At 36.5% G+C, this 17,000-nt stretch overlaps 2 protein-coding genes across 2 annotated transcripts; one reads left to right on the top strand and one right to left on the bottom strand.

Annotated features, from left to right (window-relative positions):
* Nucleotides 1–2,991: 2,991 nt before the first annotated feature.
* On the top strand, nt 2,992–6,719 carry LOC109179870 (monoacylglycerol lipase). Its single transcript, XM_019329340.1, has 7 exons — nt 2,992–3,556; nt 4,233–4,271; nt 4,506–4,576; nt 5,258–5,322; nt 5,506–5,595; nt 5,678–5,770; nt 5,872–6,719. Exons 1-7 carry the CDS (start codon nt 3,129–3,131, stop codon nt 6,286–6,288), a joined length of 1,203 nt encoding a protein of 400 aa, XP_019184885.1. The 5' UTR covers nt 2,992–3,128; the 3' UTR covers nt 6,289–6,719.
* A 757-nt stretch (nt 6,720–7,476) lies between these two features.
* LOC109179871 (lachrymatory-factor synthase-like) lies at nt 7,477–8,230 on the bottom strand. Its single transcript, XM_019329341.1, has one exon. The coding sequence runs from the start codon at nt 8,161–8,163 to the stop codon at nt 7,636–7,638; it is 528 nt and encodes a 175-aa protein (XP_019184886.1). The 5' UTR covers nt 8,164–8,230; the 3' UTR covers nt 7,477–7,635.
* Nucleotides 8,231–17,000: the final 8,770 nt, after the last annotated feature.

Raw genomic sequence — 17,000 nt, 5'->3', positions numbered from 1 at the left:
CTTATGAGTTCTTCAACTTTAGTGGCGGAGCTATGTTGATTTGAGTGGGGTCAATTGACGCCACTCAAATCTTAAAATTGACCCCACAAGAATAAATATAATAGGAGTCAACATATAAATAAAAAAAAATTAATTATTAAAATATAATAATAACAATTTTAATAACTTTTTCTTTCATGAGAACTGAAAATGCAAATTAAACTAGAGAGCAAGAGTAGAAACCGAGAATTGAAAAAATCTTAATTTTTTTCAAATAACTTTTTCTCTGTTCTTGCAATAGCTATGAAGTTTCAAAGTTGAGTTCAAAACTCAAAACATTTTTTGTGTTGCTTTACTTTTTCAAAACATTGGTACTTTGCTAAATGTTGTTGAAACCTCTTGTAAACGCTACGATATCCTTAATGTGCCCTCTAATTAACTTTGCATTTTCCAATATCCAAGAGGTTGGTTCTCTTGTTGAAAAACTAGTGGAGACAAAGAAAAATAATGCATATCTCTTAGTTTTTTTACTTGTGAAATTAGATTTAATATTACCTGTGACAATTGCAAGATTTGAAAGATTTTTTTTTTAAATTAATAAAGATAATGAAGAATAGACTGCGCAACCGAATGAGAGACAACTTGATGAATGATTGATTGATTACTTTTATTGAGAGGGGGGGGGGGGGGGGGGGGGAGGAGGGGTGTTTGAAAGCATTGTTAATAAAGAAAAATTATACAATGTTTTCAGAGTATGAAAACGCGTCGTGTACAATTGTAAATTAAAGACATTTATTTATAAATGTAATTTATATTTATATTTCTATATTGTCGAGATTAGTTTTAAATTTAATATATTGACCCCACTGAATTGGGATCCGGACTCCGTCACTGTTTTAACTTTCAAAATTTAACCAGTCATTGAAAGTTTACATAATATTTTCCTATTTAAATTTTATGGCTCAGATTTTTTTGCTTCACTATACTATATCATAAACCCACATGAACCTATCTCAACTCATAAAATAGGTATGCAACTCATCCGACTCTATGTGAAAGATTCAACTGAAAGAGTATTGACAAGAATCAAACTTGTAATTATCAAGTACAATAATTATGCTCCACCCACTTAATCACCTATTTCGGGGCTATTAATATCATTAAGGAAAAAATATTTTTTTTTTTTTTGAAACAGGAAAAAATATTAAATTAATCCTTGAAGAATTGGAGTCCATTGAATAGTGTAATTTTGCTTCCCAAGTCAAGTAAAAAAGGGTTTCAATGAGGTAAAATAGTATAATTAGATCTTAATTTTGTCATTCAATAGGTTACTGCTGATAATCTGAGATGACGCTGACTAGGTTAACATTGAAGTTTACACATAAAAAAAAATTGAATTAAAAAATAGCGATGGGTTGTCATTCAACAATCCGTGGCAGTTTATCAAAGACAGTCATAACAGTCAAGATATGAACTAGATACATAAAATGAGACGAATGGAGTATATTTTAAAAAATATTAGAAGAATTAAAAAAGAAAACATTGAAACGACATAGATGTATTTATAATAATAATAATAATAATAATAATAATAATAATAATAATAATAATGTTACGTTCTCCATTTGCTCTGACCTCCTTACCTCGCTAATAGCTAAGTTGTAATACTCCCACTCATTTGGAATGATAATCAAAATGGCACTATACTACATAATAGTTGGCGCTAAGTTATAATATTTGATTAATAAGAAGTTACAATATATTTTACTACAAGTAGGGTAGCTAATAAAAAAATGAGTTAATTTCAGGAATGGTCCATTGACAATTGTCATTTACCAATTTTTATCCTTCGACTTTCAATTGGACCATAAATGGTTCATTGACTATTGATCTTTACCAATTTTCGTCTTCAACTTTCAATTTAACCACAAGTTGTCCCTTGACAATTGATTTTTTTTAAATTTGGCCATCTAGTTAAATATCATTTTAGTAAACATTAAATTTAAGAGTAATAATGTAAAAATTTTAGCTTTTCACAATGATCAACTCAATTTGTCCATATCAACAACAAGCTAATTTTTGCATTATTATCATTAAATTTAATATTTATTAAATACGAAGTAGATATTTAACTGAAGGATCAAATGTGAAACAAAATCAATAGTTAAGAGACCATTTAGAGCATCCACAATGGTTGGGGAGAATTAGGGGATAATGTAAGAGTGATTAGGAGAGAGAATGTGTGAGGGGAGAGAAAAAAAAAAGAAAAAAAATAACAAAAATTGAAATTAAAAAAAACTGTTGTGTCAGGCGCGCTGACAGCGCGCCTGACGCGCCACTGCACGCGCCCGTGTAGCAATGGGCTGTGCGCGTTGTTAACTTTTTGTTTTTACTTTTTTTTTTTTCTAACATTATCCTCTCATTTGCAGGGTAAATATCTTCTAAAATAACCCCACCCCACATTTGTTATTAACCCCACCCAAGATAATTCATCTGACAATAACTCCATAATATCTACTGATGTGGATGCTCTTATGATCATATTAAAAGTCGATGGTCCATACTCCATATCAATAGTCAATAAATCAATTAAAAGTCAAATGATAAAAATGGATAAATATCAATAGTTAAAGACCATTTCTGAAATTAAAAAAGTATTTCTTGAGTTCTACTATATACACCTCCAAATCATACTCCTTAAATTTTACTCCCTGATGTGACGACGGACACTAATTGGTTACTTCTTTCATATGGATCCCCATACAAATGTTTACTTCAAAATTTTGTGTATTAGAAATAAAAATTGGGAGTAAAAATAAAAGTACACACAGTATTTCCCTTTTTTTAATAGCATTATTCTTTTGAGGAGAGTTTAGTTGAGCGAATAAAGCAGGAATCGATTCCCATTGGTCCGTAATTTTGTAATTGAGAAGTCAAAGAACGCGTAATAATATCCTTTCGTCCTCAGATCTGAACCACTATATAAATTCCCAACATTTCCTTTCTCATTTTTCCTCCACCTCCTCTCTTTCTCCCTCTTTCTCTCTCTACATTTTTGTCTCTATATTTCTGTGTCGTTTATCTGTTCACGTATACACACGCAAGGAAAGGAAGGGAGTTTTTCTCTTTTCTCCCCTTCTCCGTCTGCAATGGAAGGGGTGCAGGTGGAGGAGCTAACATCCGGCGCCAGCGGCCGGATTATTCCGGTCTTCAAGAACCTCCGGCGCTCCGTTTTCTCCCACGACGCCTTTCGCCGCTTGATCATCTTTGTCCGCTCCATGTTCCTATGGATCGTCCTCCTCCTGTTCCGCTACCGCCTCTCCGCCCCATCTCCGCCGTCCTCCCCTTCCGCGGCGGCCGCCGCTGCCGCGTCCGGGAAACGCCGGAAATTCGCGCTGCAGAGGGACGAGGAGGATACTCTCCGCCGGAGAGCCCTCGCCGAGTCCTTGGAGATGGTGCCCGCGATTGGGGATGGAGAGGGAAGCCTCCGTTGCGAGTGGAGCACGTTTTTGTTCTTTGGGACACGCCGCAACGCCCTGTTTTGCCGCTCGTGGTTCCCGGATTCCGGTGAATTGAGGTATGGCTCTTCCTCTTTCTGTTAATTCCTTCTAAATATGTATACTCAATTTTGCTTCAATTGATTAACTATTCCATGTTTTAAAATTTCTTTTTCTCATCTTTTCCCGTAAAAGCATTTAAAATGTATGGAGCATATGCGTTGAAATGTGTTAATTCTTGTATAATTGAAGTTTAATGATTTTAATTGAGATGTCTATTCTGGAGATTGGAAGATAGCTGGTGTGGTTGATTCCAATCTTCCAATGAGGGGATGAAAGGACTTTAGATTTATGATAATGACATTTACATTTTATGGATGGTTCTCTTTCTCTACCTATTGAAATTGCCGTATTGAAATTGACTTCATAGTTGGTTGAGGGTATCAAAAACTGACAAGGAGTTTGAGACGATTATGATACTTTAAAATTTGGCCATTTCTTTAATGTGTCTTTTTTTTTTTTTTATTGATAATTAATGTGTCTTCTTTTGTACTTTGAAATTGATGTGTGGTTTGATAAAACTGTGGAGTACTAGGATTAGCACCTTTAGTAAGGATCTAGCTGTTCTCTGGTACTGCCAATATTAGATTATGAGATTATCTATAGTATATCTATATATATATATATATATATTATATTTGTCTTTATTGTTTTTGCTGTTATTCTACTTGCTCACTGCTTTTGTCTTTATTTCAGGGGTATTATGATTATCATTCATGGACTCAATGAGCATGGGTAACTTCAGTGCTTCTATTAAGTTCTTTATATCATTCTTTCGGGCGCAATACCCAATTTGGCGTTGCCCCTATCGGATCCATACTCAATATATTGTTTTGTGGTGTCGCCTATAGGGCATTCAATCTGCTGTTCTTTCTCAGTAGTGCCTATCAATTGATGCTAACTTTGATTTGGTTTGAATTGAACTCCACTTCTAATCTTGTGCTTCACTGTTTCTTTTCATTTTTTCAGTGGCCGGTATGCTCATTTTGCTAGGCAACTGAACTCCTTCAACTTTGGCGTCTATGCCGTGGACTGGATTGGTATGAATTTTATCTGTGCCTTCTGTGGTTTTTATGTTGTGTTATCGTATCATCTACCACTCTAGTAACCTAACCGTGTTGTGTGCATTCACTTGACACTATCACTTTTTTTTTTTTTTTTTTTTTTTTTAATTTTTTTACATTTACAATATGATTCAACTTGCACTTTAGTGTATAAGGATGTTTCTTGGATGATATGTTTCTCATTGATGATGCAACTATGTTCGTGCATGCTATTTTCTTGAATATTGATAGTTATTGTTAGGATCAAGCACTTACCACTAGGCCAAAAGCTATAGCTAGTAGCGAAGACGCAACTTTATTTCCTTATAGACCGCCATCACATTTTTGAGAGCTAGGGTGCTAGACTTAGCCCTTTACCGGCCTCCGCCAAAAAAATCCCCTAGCCACATAGTGCTAGACTTGGCCCTTACCAGCTTCCGCCCAACAGTTATTAATAGTTTTGAGGTGGTTTTACGAAGGAAAAAAAAAAAAGAACGATTATTGTTTAGACATTTTGAAATGATGATTGTCATGTTTGATGTAGGATTGCAGGAAAACCGGAAATGTGTGTTCTGTCTTTTATTATTTAGATTGGTTCAGAATCTGTTTAATCGTTTAGAATGATAGTTCATGTTAGCCTATCTTGTGAGCAAATAATAACGCCTATTCTGTGAACAGGGCATGGCGGTAGTGATGGACTGCACGGTTATGTACCTTCATTGGATCATGTTGTTACAGACACAGTAAGTTTTCTCTATCTATTTCTTCTTCTAAGCTCGTTATCAGAACTATCGGGGTCATTCTGACATTCCCTTCTACTAGCCAAAAATTTCATTTCACTTGTGTGGCAGTATGTGTATCTACTGTTTTTACCCTTTCTCGAAATTTTGAAATGAAGTTGATCTTTGTCTTTTCGTCTTCAACAGGCAGCATTCCTGGAAAAGGTCAAGCTTGAAAACCCTGGGATACCATGCTTTCTTTTTGGACATTCAACTGGAGGAGCTGTTGTTCTAAAGGTGAGTTTATCTACTAAAACTACAGTATATTCTCTCTTCGGATTTCGAGGATAATTTTATTGACAATCCTCCGTTTTCATAGGCTTCTTCACTGCCAACCATTGAAAAGATGGTGGAGGGAGTAATTCTGACTTCCCCGGCTCTTCGTGTGAAGCCTGCACATCCTATTGTAGGGGTAAGTCTTCAATTTCGGGAAAAACAGAACGCCTTTTGATTCGTTTCTCCATAGCAAAAAGAACTACTACCTTCATAATTTGGCGTTAATTTTATGTGCAGGCTGTTGCACCATTCTTTTCGTTGGTTGCACCGAGGTACCAGTTCAAGGGCTCCCACAAAAGGGGAATCCCGGTTTCAAGAGATCCAGCAGCGCTCTTGGCCAAGTACTCTGACCCATTGGTTTATACTGGACCCATGAGGATCCGTACGGGCCATGAGATTTTGCGCATCACCTCGTATCTGATGCGCAACCTCAAGTCGGTCACCGTGCCATTTTTCGTCCTTCACGGGACTGCTGATCGAGTCACGGACCCGCTGGCTTCCCAGGACTTGTACAACGAGGCTCCTTCGTTGTTCAAAGACATAAAGCTCTACGATGGTTTCCTGCACGACCTGCTCTTTGAGCCCGAGCACGAAGAAATCGCTCAGGACATAATTAACTGGATGAACAAGAAACTGAAGTTCAAGCATTACTGAAACCCTCTTGTCCCAACAACTCTCGACACGCTTAGGGGTATCTCTTGGCATCATTTATGTTCTCTCAAGCGGGCTAAAGCTCGCTTTTTCCTCGTGTCTATGTTTAGCTGTTTGCAAGGTTTGGCCCTTCATATAAATGGTATGTTCATGTGTCTGTAATATGTTGGAGTGTTGTGTGGTTTATCAGTGGACAAAGCAAAGGAGAATTTGGTCAGTTATATTGCAAGTTTCAACTCACCAAAGTGCAGTCTGCAGCTTCAGATGGAGTCAAAAGAATACGCTGACACTTTTTTTTTTTTTTTTTTTAAATAATGTTTATTGTATATTTATCAAATGTTTATTGTATGAAGGGTTTCTTTATAAAGAAATTTTTGTACAGAAATGTTTGTTTTATTGGAGTTGTGCATATGTCAATATATCATATTTGATTTGAATGAAATATAAGCACATATGGACTGTGAAATAGCGATTTTAGTCATTTAATTATGGATACAAGTATTACTATAGTTGACCGGTTTAAACCAGGAAGGCTAAAAGGTTGTTCTCAGTGAGAGTCAAACTTATACCTCATTAATCTGTCTATAAGTCCATGAATTAAATGACAAATTATTGTGTGGATTACGGTTTAAAGTATTGTGAATATTACGAGTAAAAAGAATGTACATTATGTGTTAGATAATGTATATTACGTGTTAGAATAATGTACATTACGTGTTAGAATAATGAAACATTTGAAGTAATATAATGTATATTATGTTTTAAAGTAATATACATTATGTTTTAGAATAATGTACATTATGTTTTAGAATAATATACATCATCATGAGTTATAAAAATGTATGTCGTTGTAGCTGGACGCGTAAAAAAATAAAAATAAATAAAACGACGTCATTTTTGGACCGTGATTCAAATAGTTGTGTAGATCATAATTCACGCAATAACTATTAAAATTAAATCAAAATAATCTAGCAGATTTAACACTAAACAAATAATCTAGCAGATTTAACACTAAACTATCCATTTTTTGTGCACAAAGAGCTGAACCCAAACTACAATGTTTGTGATGAATCCCACTCTATCGCGGGGAGCAAGCTTATATTATAGTTTTAAAGTGTAAATTACGATTTTGTCCTTACATGACTTGCAATATAAAGATTGAATTTACCAATCAACGGCTAAAAGTGCAACTTTTCAAGAGAACATGGACAGTAGTATTTTTTTTTTTTATTTAATTATTAAGGTGAATACAATTCAAGTGATTAAAAATACATAACCAAATGATCAACTCCGTAAGGGTGTTTGATGACTTATTGAGAGTAAAATTACCATCTTACCACCAACCTTTTTCTAAGCTGCAGACTGCAACTCTTTGTCCATTTTCTCAGCCATGGCTTGAAGGCTAAAACTAACATAACCAGAGAAGCCTTCCCGGGTCATCCCAACAATCGGGTCAGACACGTAGGACCATTCGATCTGACACCCTAACTCATCACCGCCGTCCGATGACGCCGCCGCCGCCGCCGCCGGTGCCAACACCGTCAGCGTCGCCACATACTCCTTCATCCCAACGTTGCTGTCCAGAATCTGGTAGCTCAGGCTCCGGCCGCCGTGGTCCACCTTCACCAGCCTCTCCCGGCACCAGTTCACCTTCGCCTCGCCGCCCTCTTCCGACGCCGGCACGGTGGACCCCACGTACCGCACCGCCCCAACCTCCCCCTTCGCCCCTTCAACCAGATGGCAGGTGTCGATGCCGGGGAGCCATTTGTGGGCGGCGCAGAAGTCTTCCACCAGGGTTTCCCATACTTTCTGCGCTTTTGCGCCTTTTAGCTCCGCCGTGGCTTTTCCTTCCCACTTTGATTCCTCTTGGGCCGCCATTAATGAAGATAGGATTTTCTCAATGCGTATGGAATATATTTGGAATGAAGGCTACGGAGCGATGGAAACCTTTTTATAGGCGCAACATCCTTTATATTACATTTTCATTTTAAACTATTAATTAATTAATTAATATATAAACTATTAATGAATATATATATAATATGTGTAATTAAATTTATCTGGAAAAACATATATAAAATAAATTATGTGCAAACAAAGGTGCACCTTGTCAATAATGGTGTACTGAAGGCTGAAGACTGAAGTGCACATGGCTACTACGTACACAACTGAACAAAGTGCTTTGTTCCTTCCAATATAAAAAAAATCATTAAGTCAATTCCACCTATGTTTCCTAGGTATTATTGTTTAACTTTTCACATATGATATATAACTACTTTTTGCTTACTCACAAAAGACTTAATTTTCTCAAGGGCGAGTTAACTCGGTTAATTCGGCCGAATTAAACGAGTTAACTCAATAGAGTTCGTCGCCAACTCGACTGAGTTAGGCGCTTAAACGGTCGTTTAGGGAAAAAATCGCCATAGTCTATGGACACTTAGATCAATTTTTGAAACAGTGACCAAATCTAGTTTTAAGACTAATAAATAAATTTACATTTGATTTAAGAGAAAATTTGCAGTCACTATTCGAATGTGTGTTTTGAATGAAACCTGCCTTATGCACCCTAACTGATAAAGGAGCACAATGAGTTAAACTAACTTATATTATTCATAGCTGACGAGCTCAACCCAAGAAGACTAATAGACAACTTCCATAGAAATCAAACTTAGAACATTGTGATTATCAAGTCAACTACTTATATAATTGCAAAGTGTTTTTCTCAAGTAATTTTTAAATGAATCTCATAGTAATGGAAATGCCATATGCACGAAATAATAATAACAATAATAATAATAATAATAATAATATTATTATTATTATTTTATTATTATTATTAAAAATGATTAAAATAACAAAATATGTACGCCTCATCTTTTATTATTTTTAATATTAGACATTATTACTCTTCATATTATAAAATTTTTGGCAAATTATTTTGTGAATAGACCCAAATTCAAAAATTCACAATTTATATACTGAATATTCACAATTTACATATTAAATGATCATAATTTTTATATACTAAATGTTTACAATTTTATATACTAAATGTTCACAATTTATATACTGAATGTTCACAATTTACATATTGAATGATCATAATTTTTATATACTAAATATTTACAATTTTATATACTAAATGTTCACAATTTATATATTGAATGTTCACAATTTGAATTGTGAACATTCAATATGTAAATTGTGTATTTTGATCCAGATCCACCTTGCACAGGCATAAGTATTGAAAATATTTCTTTAAAAGAAAATATTGTGCAAGGTTAATGGAGCAAGGGGGCGGCGGCCGCCGAGATAGAGACGGTGGGGGGCTGAGCTCCTCCTAAGTCCTAAGCACGTGGATGAATTATATTGATTCCATTGCTGTCTATTTTGACTTGCTGAAATGAAGTCTTAGCCCTCCATAATGGAATCAGATTTGAAGGCTAATTGTTGGAAGTTGGAACATATATATTTTATTTAGAGTAAATACTCAAAATGGTCCCCCGACTATAGCTAAATTTACAAATTGGTGCTCAATTTTTAATTTTAATCAAGAGTAAATACCTAAAATGGTCCCTCGACTATAGCTAAATTCACAAATTAGTCCCCGACTTTTAATTTCAACCAATTAAGTCCTTAACTTTGTAATTTTAACATAATTTGGTCCTCTGTCTATTTGACCGTTTGTTGACTGTGGTTTTTGAGGATATATATGTAATTTCATGGTCCATCGTTGGTTTTTTAAGGTTCCGGTTGCATTTTCATACCGCACTGTTACATTCGAATCCACTGCCGAAAGCAATCTACCAAATCTGATCGCCTTTCTTCATCCTCCCTTTGGGTTCAATGTAGTAGAGTTCGTACCAGAGCGAAGAAGACAACGTGTTTCCGAACCGGTGCAACGTCATCCTGGAGGCCTCCACGTGCTCCGACGAGAGTTGAAGGTTCTTCTGGAGATCGTCGATCACGATCAACAAACGGTCAAATAGATAGAGCACCAAATCGTGTCAAAATTGCAAAGTTAAGGACTTAATTGGTTAAAATTGAAAGTCGAGGACCAATTTGTGAATTTAGCTATAGTCGAGGGACCCTTTTGGGTATTTACTCTTTAATCAATTAAGTCCTTAACTTTGTAATTTTGACACAATTTGGTCTTCCATCTATTTGACTGTTTGTTGACCGTCGACGATCTCCAGAAGAACCTTCAGCTCTCGTCGGAGCACGTGGAGGCCTCCAGGATGACGTTGCACTGGTTCGGAAACACGTCGTCTTCTTCGCTCTGGTACGAACTCAACTACATTGAATTCAAAGGGAGGATGAAGAAAGGCGACCGGATTTGGTAGATTGCTTTCGGCAGTGGATTCAAATGTAACAGTGCGGTTTGGAAATGCAACCAGAACCTTAAAAAACCGACGATGGACTATGAAATTACATATATATCCTCAAAAATCACAGTCAACAAATGGTCAAATAGACAGAGGACCATATTGTGTTAAAATTACAAAGTTAAGGACTTAATTGGTTGAAATTGAAAGTTGAGAACTAATTTGTGAATTTAGCTATAGTCGAGGGACCATTTTGGGTATTTTACTCTTTTATTTAGGATTTGTTTCAGAACACTTTCGATTAAAACAACCAACCCATGTTTTCCTCTCTACTTTTATTTGTATTTATATTATTTGACAAAAGCATTACCAATTCTCATTATTAATTTTTATAAGAGTTTATTATCGAAATGGTCCCTCGACTATTACGAAAATATCAATTTGATCATCGATAATTTTTCTTGTCTAATTAAATTATTCAATTTTAAAAATATTAATCATTTTGATCATCCGTTAAAATTTCATCCATAAATTGTTAAATTTAAGGACATAAAGATAATTTCATATATCTTATTTATTAAAGTTTTTCTCATTGGCTTTCCACTCCTTAACCGTAAAGCTCCTGAGAATAAACTCTTTAATAAATAAGATAGACTTTGTAACTAGCCACCCAGAAAATCTGTTGATTCTCAGCCTCTATCCAAGCTGCCCCTCATAGTCTATTTTCACGGTGAAGGCTTCGTCGTGTGTAAAGTCGACACGCCTAACTTCCAAGATTTTTATCGCCATATTGCCACTGAAGTATCTGCGGTGGTAATCTCCGTTGAGTACAACCGCGCACCGGAGCACCGGTTGTCGGCGGCCTACGATGATTGTATGGAAGCATTGTATTGGATAAAGAACAACGATGATGAGTGGCTCCCAAAATACGTTGACTTTTCTGGATGTTTTCTGATGGGCACAAGAGCCGGTGGCAACGTAGCTTACCGTGGGTCTAAGCGTATCTTCGAGTTGTACGGAGCTGAAGCCATTAGAGATGAGAGGCGGTGGGGATCCATTGGTTGACTGCCAAGTTGAGGTTTTGGATGCTTTGAGAGACGCAGGCGTGGAAGTGGTGGGCAGGAATAATGATCAACATGATATGTATTAGATGGAGAGCTACAACGGCTACCACTATGCAAATTTCAGCTCACCCCACCCTGGCCCTACCCCCACCCCCGCAACTGAAGAAGGGGAAGAGCAGAAGTGGGTCAACCTCGAGGTGATGGAGCATGAATGACCTGGAGTTTCAGAGGAAGAAGAGGGTGGCCAGCTACAATTTTTAGCCTACAAAGTCTACTCTGTTGAATAAACTCCAGGAGCTTTACGGGGAAAAGACTGAAATGTGACAAACAGGCCTCCCAATTCTGTGAATATGAGGCTTTATTTTTTTTTTGGACAAATATAGGAAAAGTGCGCTTGGGACATGCGTTTTAGCCATGTCCCATGTTTTTTTTTTTATTTCTTATACGTCTCCAAAGACTCAACTCCTACTTGCGTCTTTGATATTGTATACGGCCATCGCATCTACGAAATGTATTTTATGTATAGTATGAGTAAATGGTTTGACGCATGTACGAGATGCGTCTGATGTATAATACATCAAACGCATCTCGTACATGCGTTTTAAACCCCGGTGGGTCGCCGGAGACTGACCACGTTAAGCCGCATATGGGATTTGCGTTCCAAGTGAAATGCCTGATGACAGCTGCGAAGTGACAGCCCCTTTGACTGTCCATTAACAGCCGGTGTGGCGGTCACTGTACAGCTAACACAGGCAATGCCTGGTGACAGCTGCGAAGTGACAGCCCCTTTGACTGTCACTGTTTACGTGACAGCTCATAGGGGATGTCACGTACACAGTGACAGCCCACTTCGGCTGTCATGGACTGACAAACCATTTGGGTTTGTCATTTATCAATTTTTGCCATATTACTAAAGGAGATAAGGATTAAATATTGGGATCAGATGAAAAATACTCATGTTAAGCAGCAAATGCATTACATATGGGGTACACACATGGCAAAGACATAAGGAGTAATACATAAAAATGGACTTCATAATGATTAAGACACAAATTCTTGGGATGTTCATGGCTACGTTCCACATGGTGGTCGTCGTGTATTGCGCGAGGAACGCCGGCGTTGATACTGCAAGACTGATGTTTCTTGTACTTGTGTTGGATCAAACACCTGAGATGTATCTAGGAAATTGTCTTCATCAAACAATTCCTGATCAAACACCGGCTGTTAATGGACAGTCAAAGGGGCTGTCACTTCGCAGCTGTCACCAGGCATTTCACTTGGAACGCAAATCCCACATGCGGCTTAACGTGGTCAGTCTCCGACAACCCACCGGGGTTTAAAACGCATGTACGAGATGCGTTTGATGTATTACATCAGACGCATCTCGTACATGCGTCAAACCGTATACTCATACTATACGTAAAACGCATTTCGACGATGCGATGGCCGTATACAATACCAAAGACGCAAGTAGGAGTTGCATCTTTGGAGACGTATAAAAAATAAAAAATAAAAAATAAAACATGGGACATGGCTAAAACGCATGTCCCAAGCGCACTTTTCCTATATTTGTCCAAAAAAAAAAGCGTCATATTCACGGAATTGGGAGGCCTGTTTGTCACATTTCAGTCTTTTTCCCGGAGCTTTACAGTAAATTGCGGCCGATGAAGAAGAACAGTTTTTTTAAAAAAAAAAATAAATAAATAAATAAATAAGATATATGAAATTACCTTCATGTCCTTAAATTTAACAGCTTATGGATGGAATTTTAACGAGGGACCAAAATGGTTAACATTTTCAAAGTCGAGTGACTTAATTGGGCAAGAAAAATTGTTGAGGACCAAATTGATAATTTCGCAATAGTCGAAGGACCATTTTAGTAATCAACTCTTTTTATAAATTCTACATTACATATTATCTAATTTTCATTTTAAAAAGGGAATATATATTGTAAGTGTAAAATTATTTGTACACGTTAAAACCTTATTGGCTATTTTATTTGGTAGTATTGTTATTAGTTTTAATTAAGGGTTGTTAGTGTTAATCTTCCTTTGGACCACTTGATATCTATCAAAGTAAATTTGAGTGGATGACATGCATTGTCAAATGAAAAGAAAGTCATCAGCAGCGCACAAATGAAGGCTTCAAACAAAACGTGTGGCCTGGAATAAATGAAGGTGTGAGATGCTGACTTCAAGGATCATGGTAATACATATACGCTGCTATAAAAGGAAGCTGTTCGAAATAGGAAGATTGCCAATTTTTAGACTATAATTCTGAGTGCAAACTTTTCCTACAAAGCTTTCTAATTTAATCTGTTATGTTATTCTATTGTTAAGAAGATTTAATCTGGGATACATGATTTGTACGTGGTACTGCTGAAGCGTCTTGTGAAGATTGTTCTGGCATACGTGTTTTAGTCCTGATAAGTATTAGAAAGAGTGATAGTGGTAAAGGCTGGAGGGCATTTGTAATTACCTCTTGTAATACTCCTTTTGGTGAACATCTATAGTGGATTGGGGGCAGCCATGGGTTGCCCCGCAGACGTAGGAGAAGGAACTCCGAACTGCGTAACAATTCTTTTGTGTTTTTACTTTATTTTATGCTTTCTGCTTTCGTTATTTATATTTGTTTAATCAAATTTAATTAATGAAAGTAACTGGAGCTTAACTTAAAAAACAAGTAAAAATACGTTATATCTTGCTTTCAAGACTCACGGTACAATTTCATATATAATGATTTTAGTCTTCTAATTATTGAGAACTGTGTCACTTCTTCTAATTATTAGAGCTTTCATATTTATAGTCCTTTAGTTATTGTGACAAAAGGTGGAATCGTCCACCCCAAGTGCCCCACATCCTAGGTTGATAGTTTGTGGAGGCTAGACTTATGTCCTTTAGTTATTATCTCAACAAGTGGTGGATATTGTCTCTTAATGACAAAATTCTCTCTCTTTCTCTCTTTTTAGGTGACAAGGAAAACCCGCAACCATTATATTATCTGAGCAAAATTATTATAGTTTGGTATCAGAAATAAGTGCAATTTAGACACTTAACAACCACTAACGTGGATGCCCATGAAGTCGCCAAGCTAGTTTCCAATCTCCAATTACCTTATCATTAGTCCCTACTTTCTAAGCTGCAAGGATTTGTGCGTGAGTGAGTTAGCTACTCCTATGTTTGTTGTCTTTGGGGAGTAGTTGGGTTTGGTGATGGTCAAGCCATACTCAACTCTTGTTTGCCAAATGAACATGAACTTGGGAGAATTGTCCTAGTTGAAGGCCGATCTGAATACTTGCTAGGGGTCGACTTCAACTTTTAGGTTCCTACAGTCGACCGCGAACTCGCATTCTCCTCTGGCTCCTTGTGGCCTCATAACACCCCTAGGGAAACCTGAGCTTTTTCTTAGCTAAGCTGATAACCCTGACAAGGAAGAAAGGAGCTCTTTCGTTCAACATTAGGTGAGGTCAAACCTTGTAGTAGGATATATAGTAAGTATACATGTGTACAAGGGGATAGGGAGTTATGGCACGCAATATGCAATAACTAATAACTTGGCACTAGCCTTAAGAAATTAACAAGAAACAAAACAATAACAAACAAGATAGATGGAACACACATATAAACAAGAGAATACACACAAAATAAAAGAAATAGGACTCAAGTTAGTGAGCAAAGTCTATACTAGATGCAAGCTAAGTAAACCTATAGGATTAGGGGAGAACACATAACCGAGGAATTGAGAGAACGGACATAGGAATTCTAGTCTAAAAGTCACTCTCATGATCTTCTAAACAAGAATAGGACTAGAAATTGTCCCACTCTCTTAACATATCAATTCCAAGTCTTTCAAGCACAACAAGCATCTAAACCCTCATATTTTTCCTATTTTCATAGTAGGTTGGAATATTGACCCAACGTGGCTAATAATACTCCAAAAACATGCTAATGAATATGGTCAATCAAACATTAATAATAATCTAGCACAATTTTTTTCAAAATAATGATAATAATAATAATCTAGCACAATTACTTCATAATCTCAAAGAATCCACATTTCTACCCTTTAATTAAGAAATAATGACAAATAAAGCATCTAAATAGATAATACAACCTTGACCCAAACCCCTAATGTAATTACTCACACATATTAAGCATAAATATAGCAAAAGCACAAGTGTTAAACATAAATATTGCAAAGGAATGAGATAAAAGAAAGGTAGAAATTAATTATCTATTGAAAATGGATATGAAATCCTTGAAATCTACGTGTAAATGCTTCAATATATGCTTCCTAAATATTTAGGAACCTAAATCTAAGCCTAATCTATCCTAAAAATATGAAAGTAAATGAAAGATATCGACTAGGGTTTGAATAGGGGCCAGAACCGAGTAGAAATGACTAAAAACAAGCTTAAGTGGTGAACAGGGAGTTGCCACATGGCCTTGGGTTGGAACACGGGCATGTAAGTGCCCATGTGGAAAATAGTAAGAAGGCTACTTTGGAGAGTAGTGGTGCACGAGCCCCTTAATGGGCATGTACCTGCCCATGCATCATTGACAAAACCACTTCCTTGCAATTTTGACCATTTTAGCGTTAGAATTATACTTGACGATCTTCATGAAAGTTGTATCATATCCCTTTTAGTTGGTATTCCAACACTTGATTTGTGCATGTTTACGCTGAAATATGGTTGAAATACTAAGAAGTAGTCATGCTGTGCGAGAATTATAATGCCTTAATCTTTTGCTCCATTTTTGCCTTAGTTTGTCCTTGTGACCAAAACCATTGAAATCACCACTCTTTGGTTTCCTTGAAAGTACTTTATCCATCTCCTTAGTTTCATATTGGCTCACACCCTCTTTTGTCCACTTTGCTTACAAATTTGCTCTTGAATTTGTTCCTTTTTTTTTTTTTTTTTTTTTTTTGGGCCTCTAAAGCTTTCCAACTCCTTACTTATTGTGGATAAGTGTTCCCGAGGATAAAATAACACAAATAAGTCATAATCCACATGAATTTTGGAATGATTCACGAATAAAATGACTTAAATAAGGGAGAAAATATGGATAACAAAACATTTATCACCTCATAATGCTTCTAGAATTGTATATATATTTTTTTTAAAATATGTTTGACGTTACGTGAGATCGGACTTCGGAATACCCTAGGGAAAGCTTAGCTTTTTCTTTGCTAAGGTGATAACCCCAACCAATAAAGAAGCTCTTTCGTTTGTCTTTAGGCGACGATGTTGAACTTCACAACTCCCTTAGGGAAAACTTTTCCATTGGCGTTAGGCGAGGTAAAATCTCGTAACACCCCCTAGAGA

This window comes from Ipomoea nil, unplaced genomic scaffold, assembly GCF_001879475.1.
Source record: "Ipomoea nil cultivar Tokyo-kokei standard unplaced genomic scaffold, Asagao_1.1 scaffold0980, whole genome shotgun sequence".
In the NCBI taxonomy this organism is placed as follows: domain Eukaryota; kingdom Viridiplantae; phylum Streptophyta; class Magnoliopsida; order Solanales; family Convolvulaceae; genus Ipomoea; species Ipomoea nil.
Note: the sequence above shows the minus strand (reverse complement) of the source record. Positions and strands in the feature narration are given on the sequence as shown.

What these genes read in the sequence shown, in the direction of transcription:
- LOC109179870 (XM_019329340.1), top strand. Translation starts at nt 3,129, where the DNA reads ATGGAAGGGGTGCAGGTGGAGGAGCTAACATCCGGCGCCAGCGGCCGG. An exon ending in CCGGATTCCGGTGAATTGAG is followed by an intron (nt 3,557 to 4,232) that starts GTATGGCTCTTC and finishes TCTTTATTTCAG; the next exon opens with GGGTATTATGATTATCATTC. An exon ending in CATGGACTCAATGAGCATGG is followed by an intron (nt 4,272 to 4,505) that starts GTAACTTCAGTG and finishes TCATTTTTTCAG; the next exon opens with TGGCCGGTATGCTCATTTTG.
- LOC109179871 (XM_019329341.1), bottom strand. Translation starts at nt 8,163, where the DNA reads ATGGCGGCCCAAGAGGAATCAAAGTGGGAAGGAAAAGCCACGGCGGAG.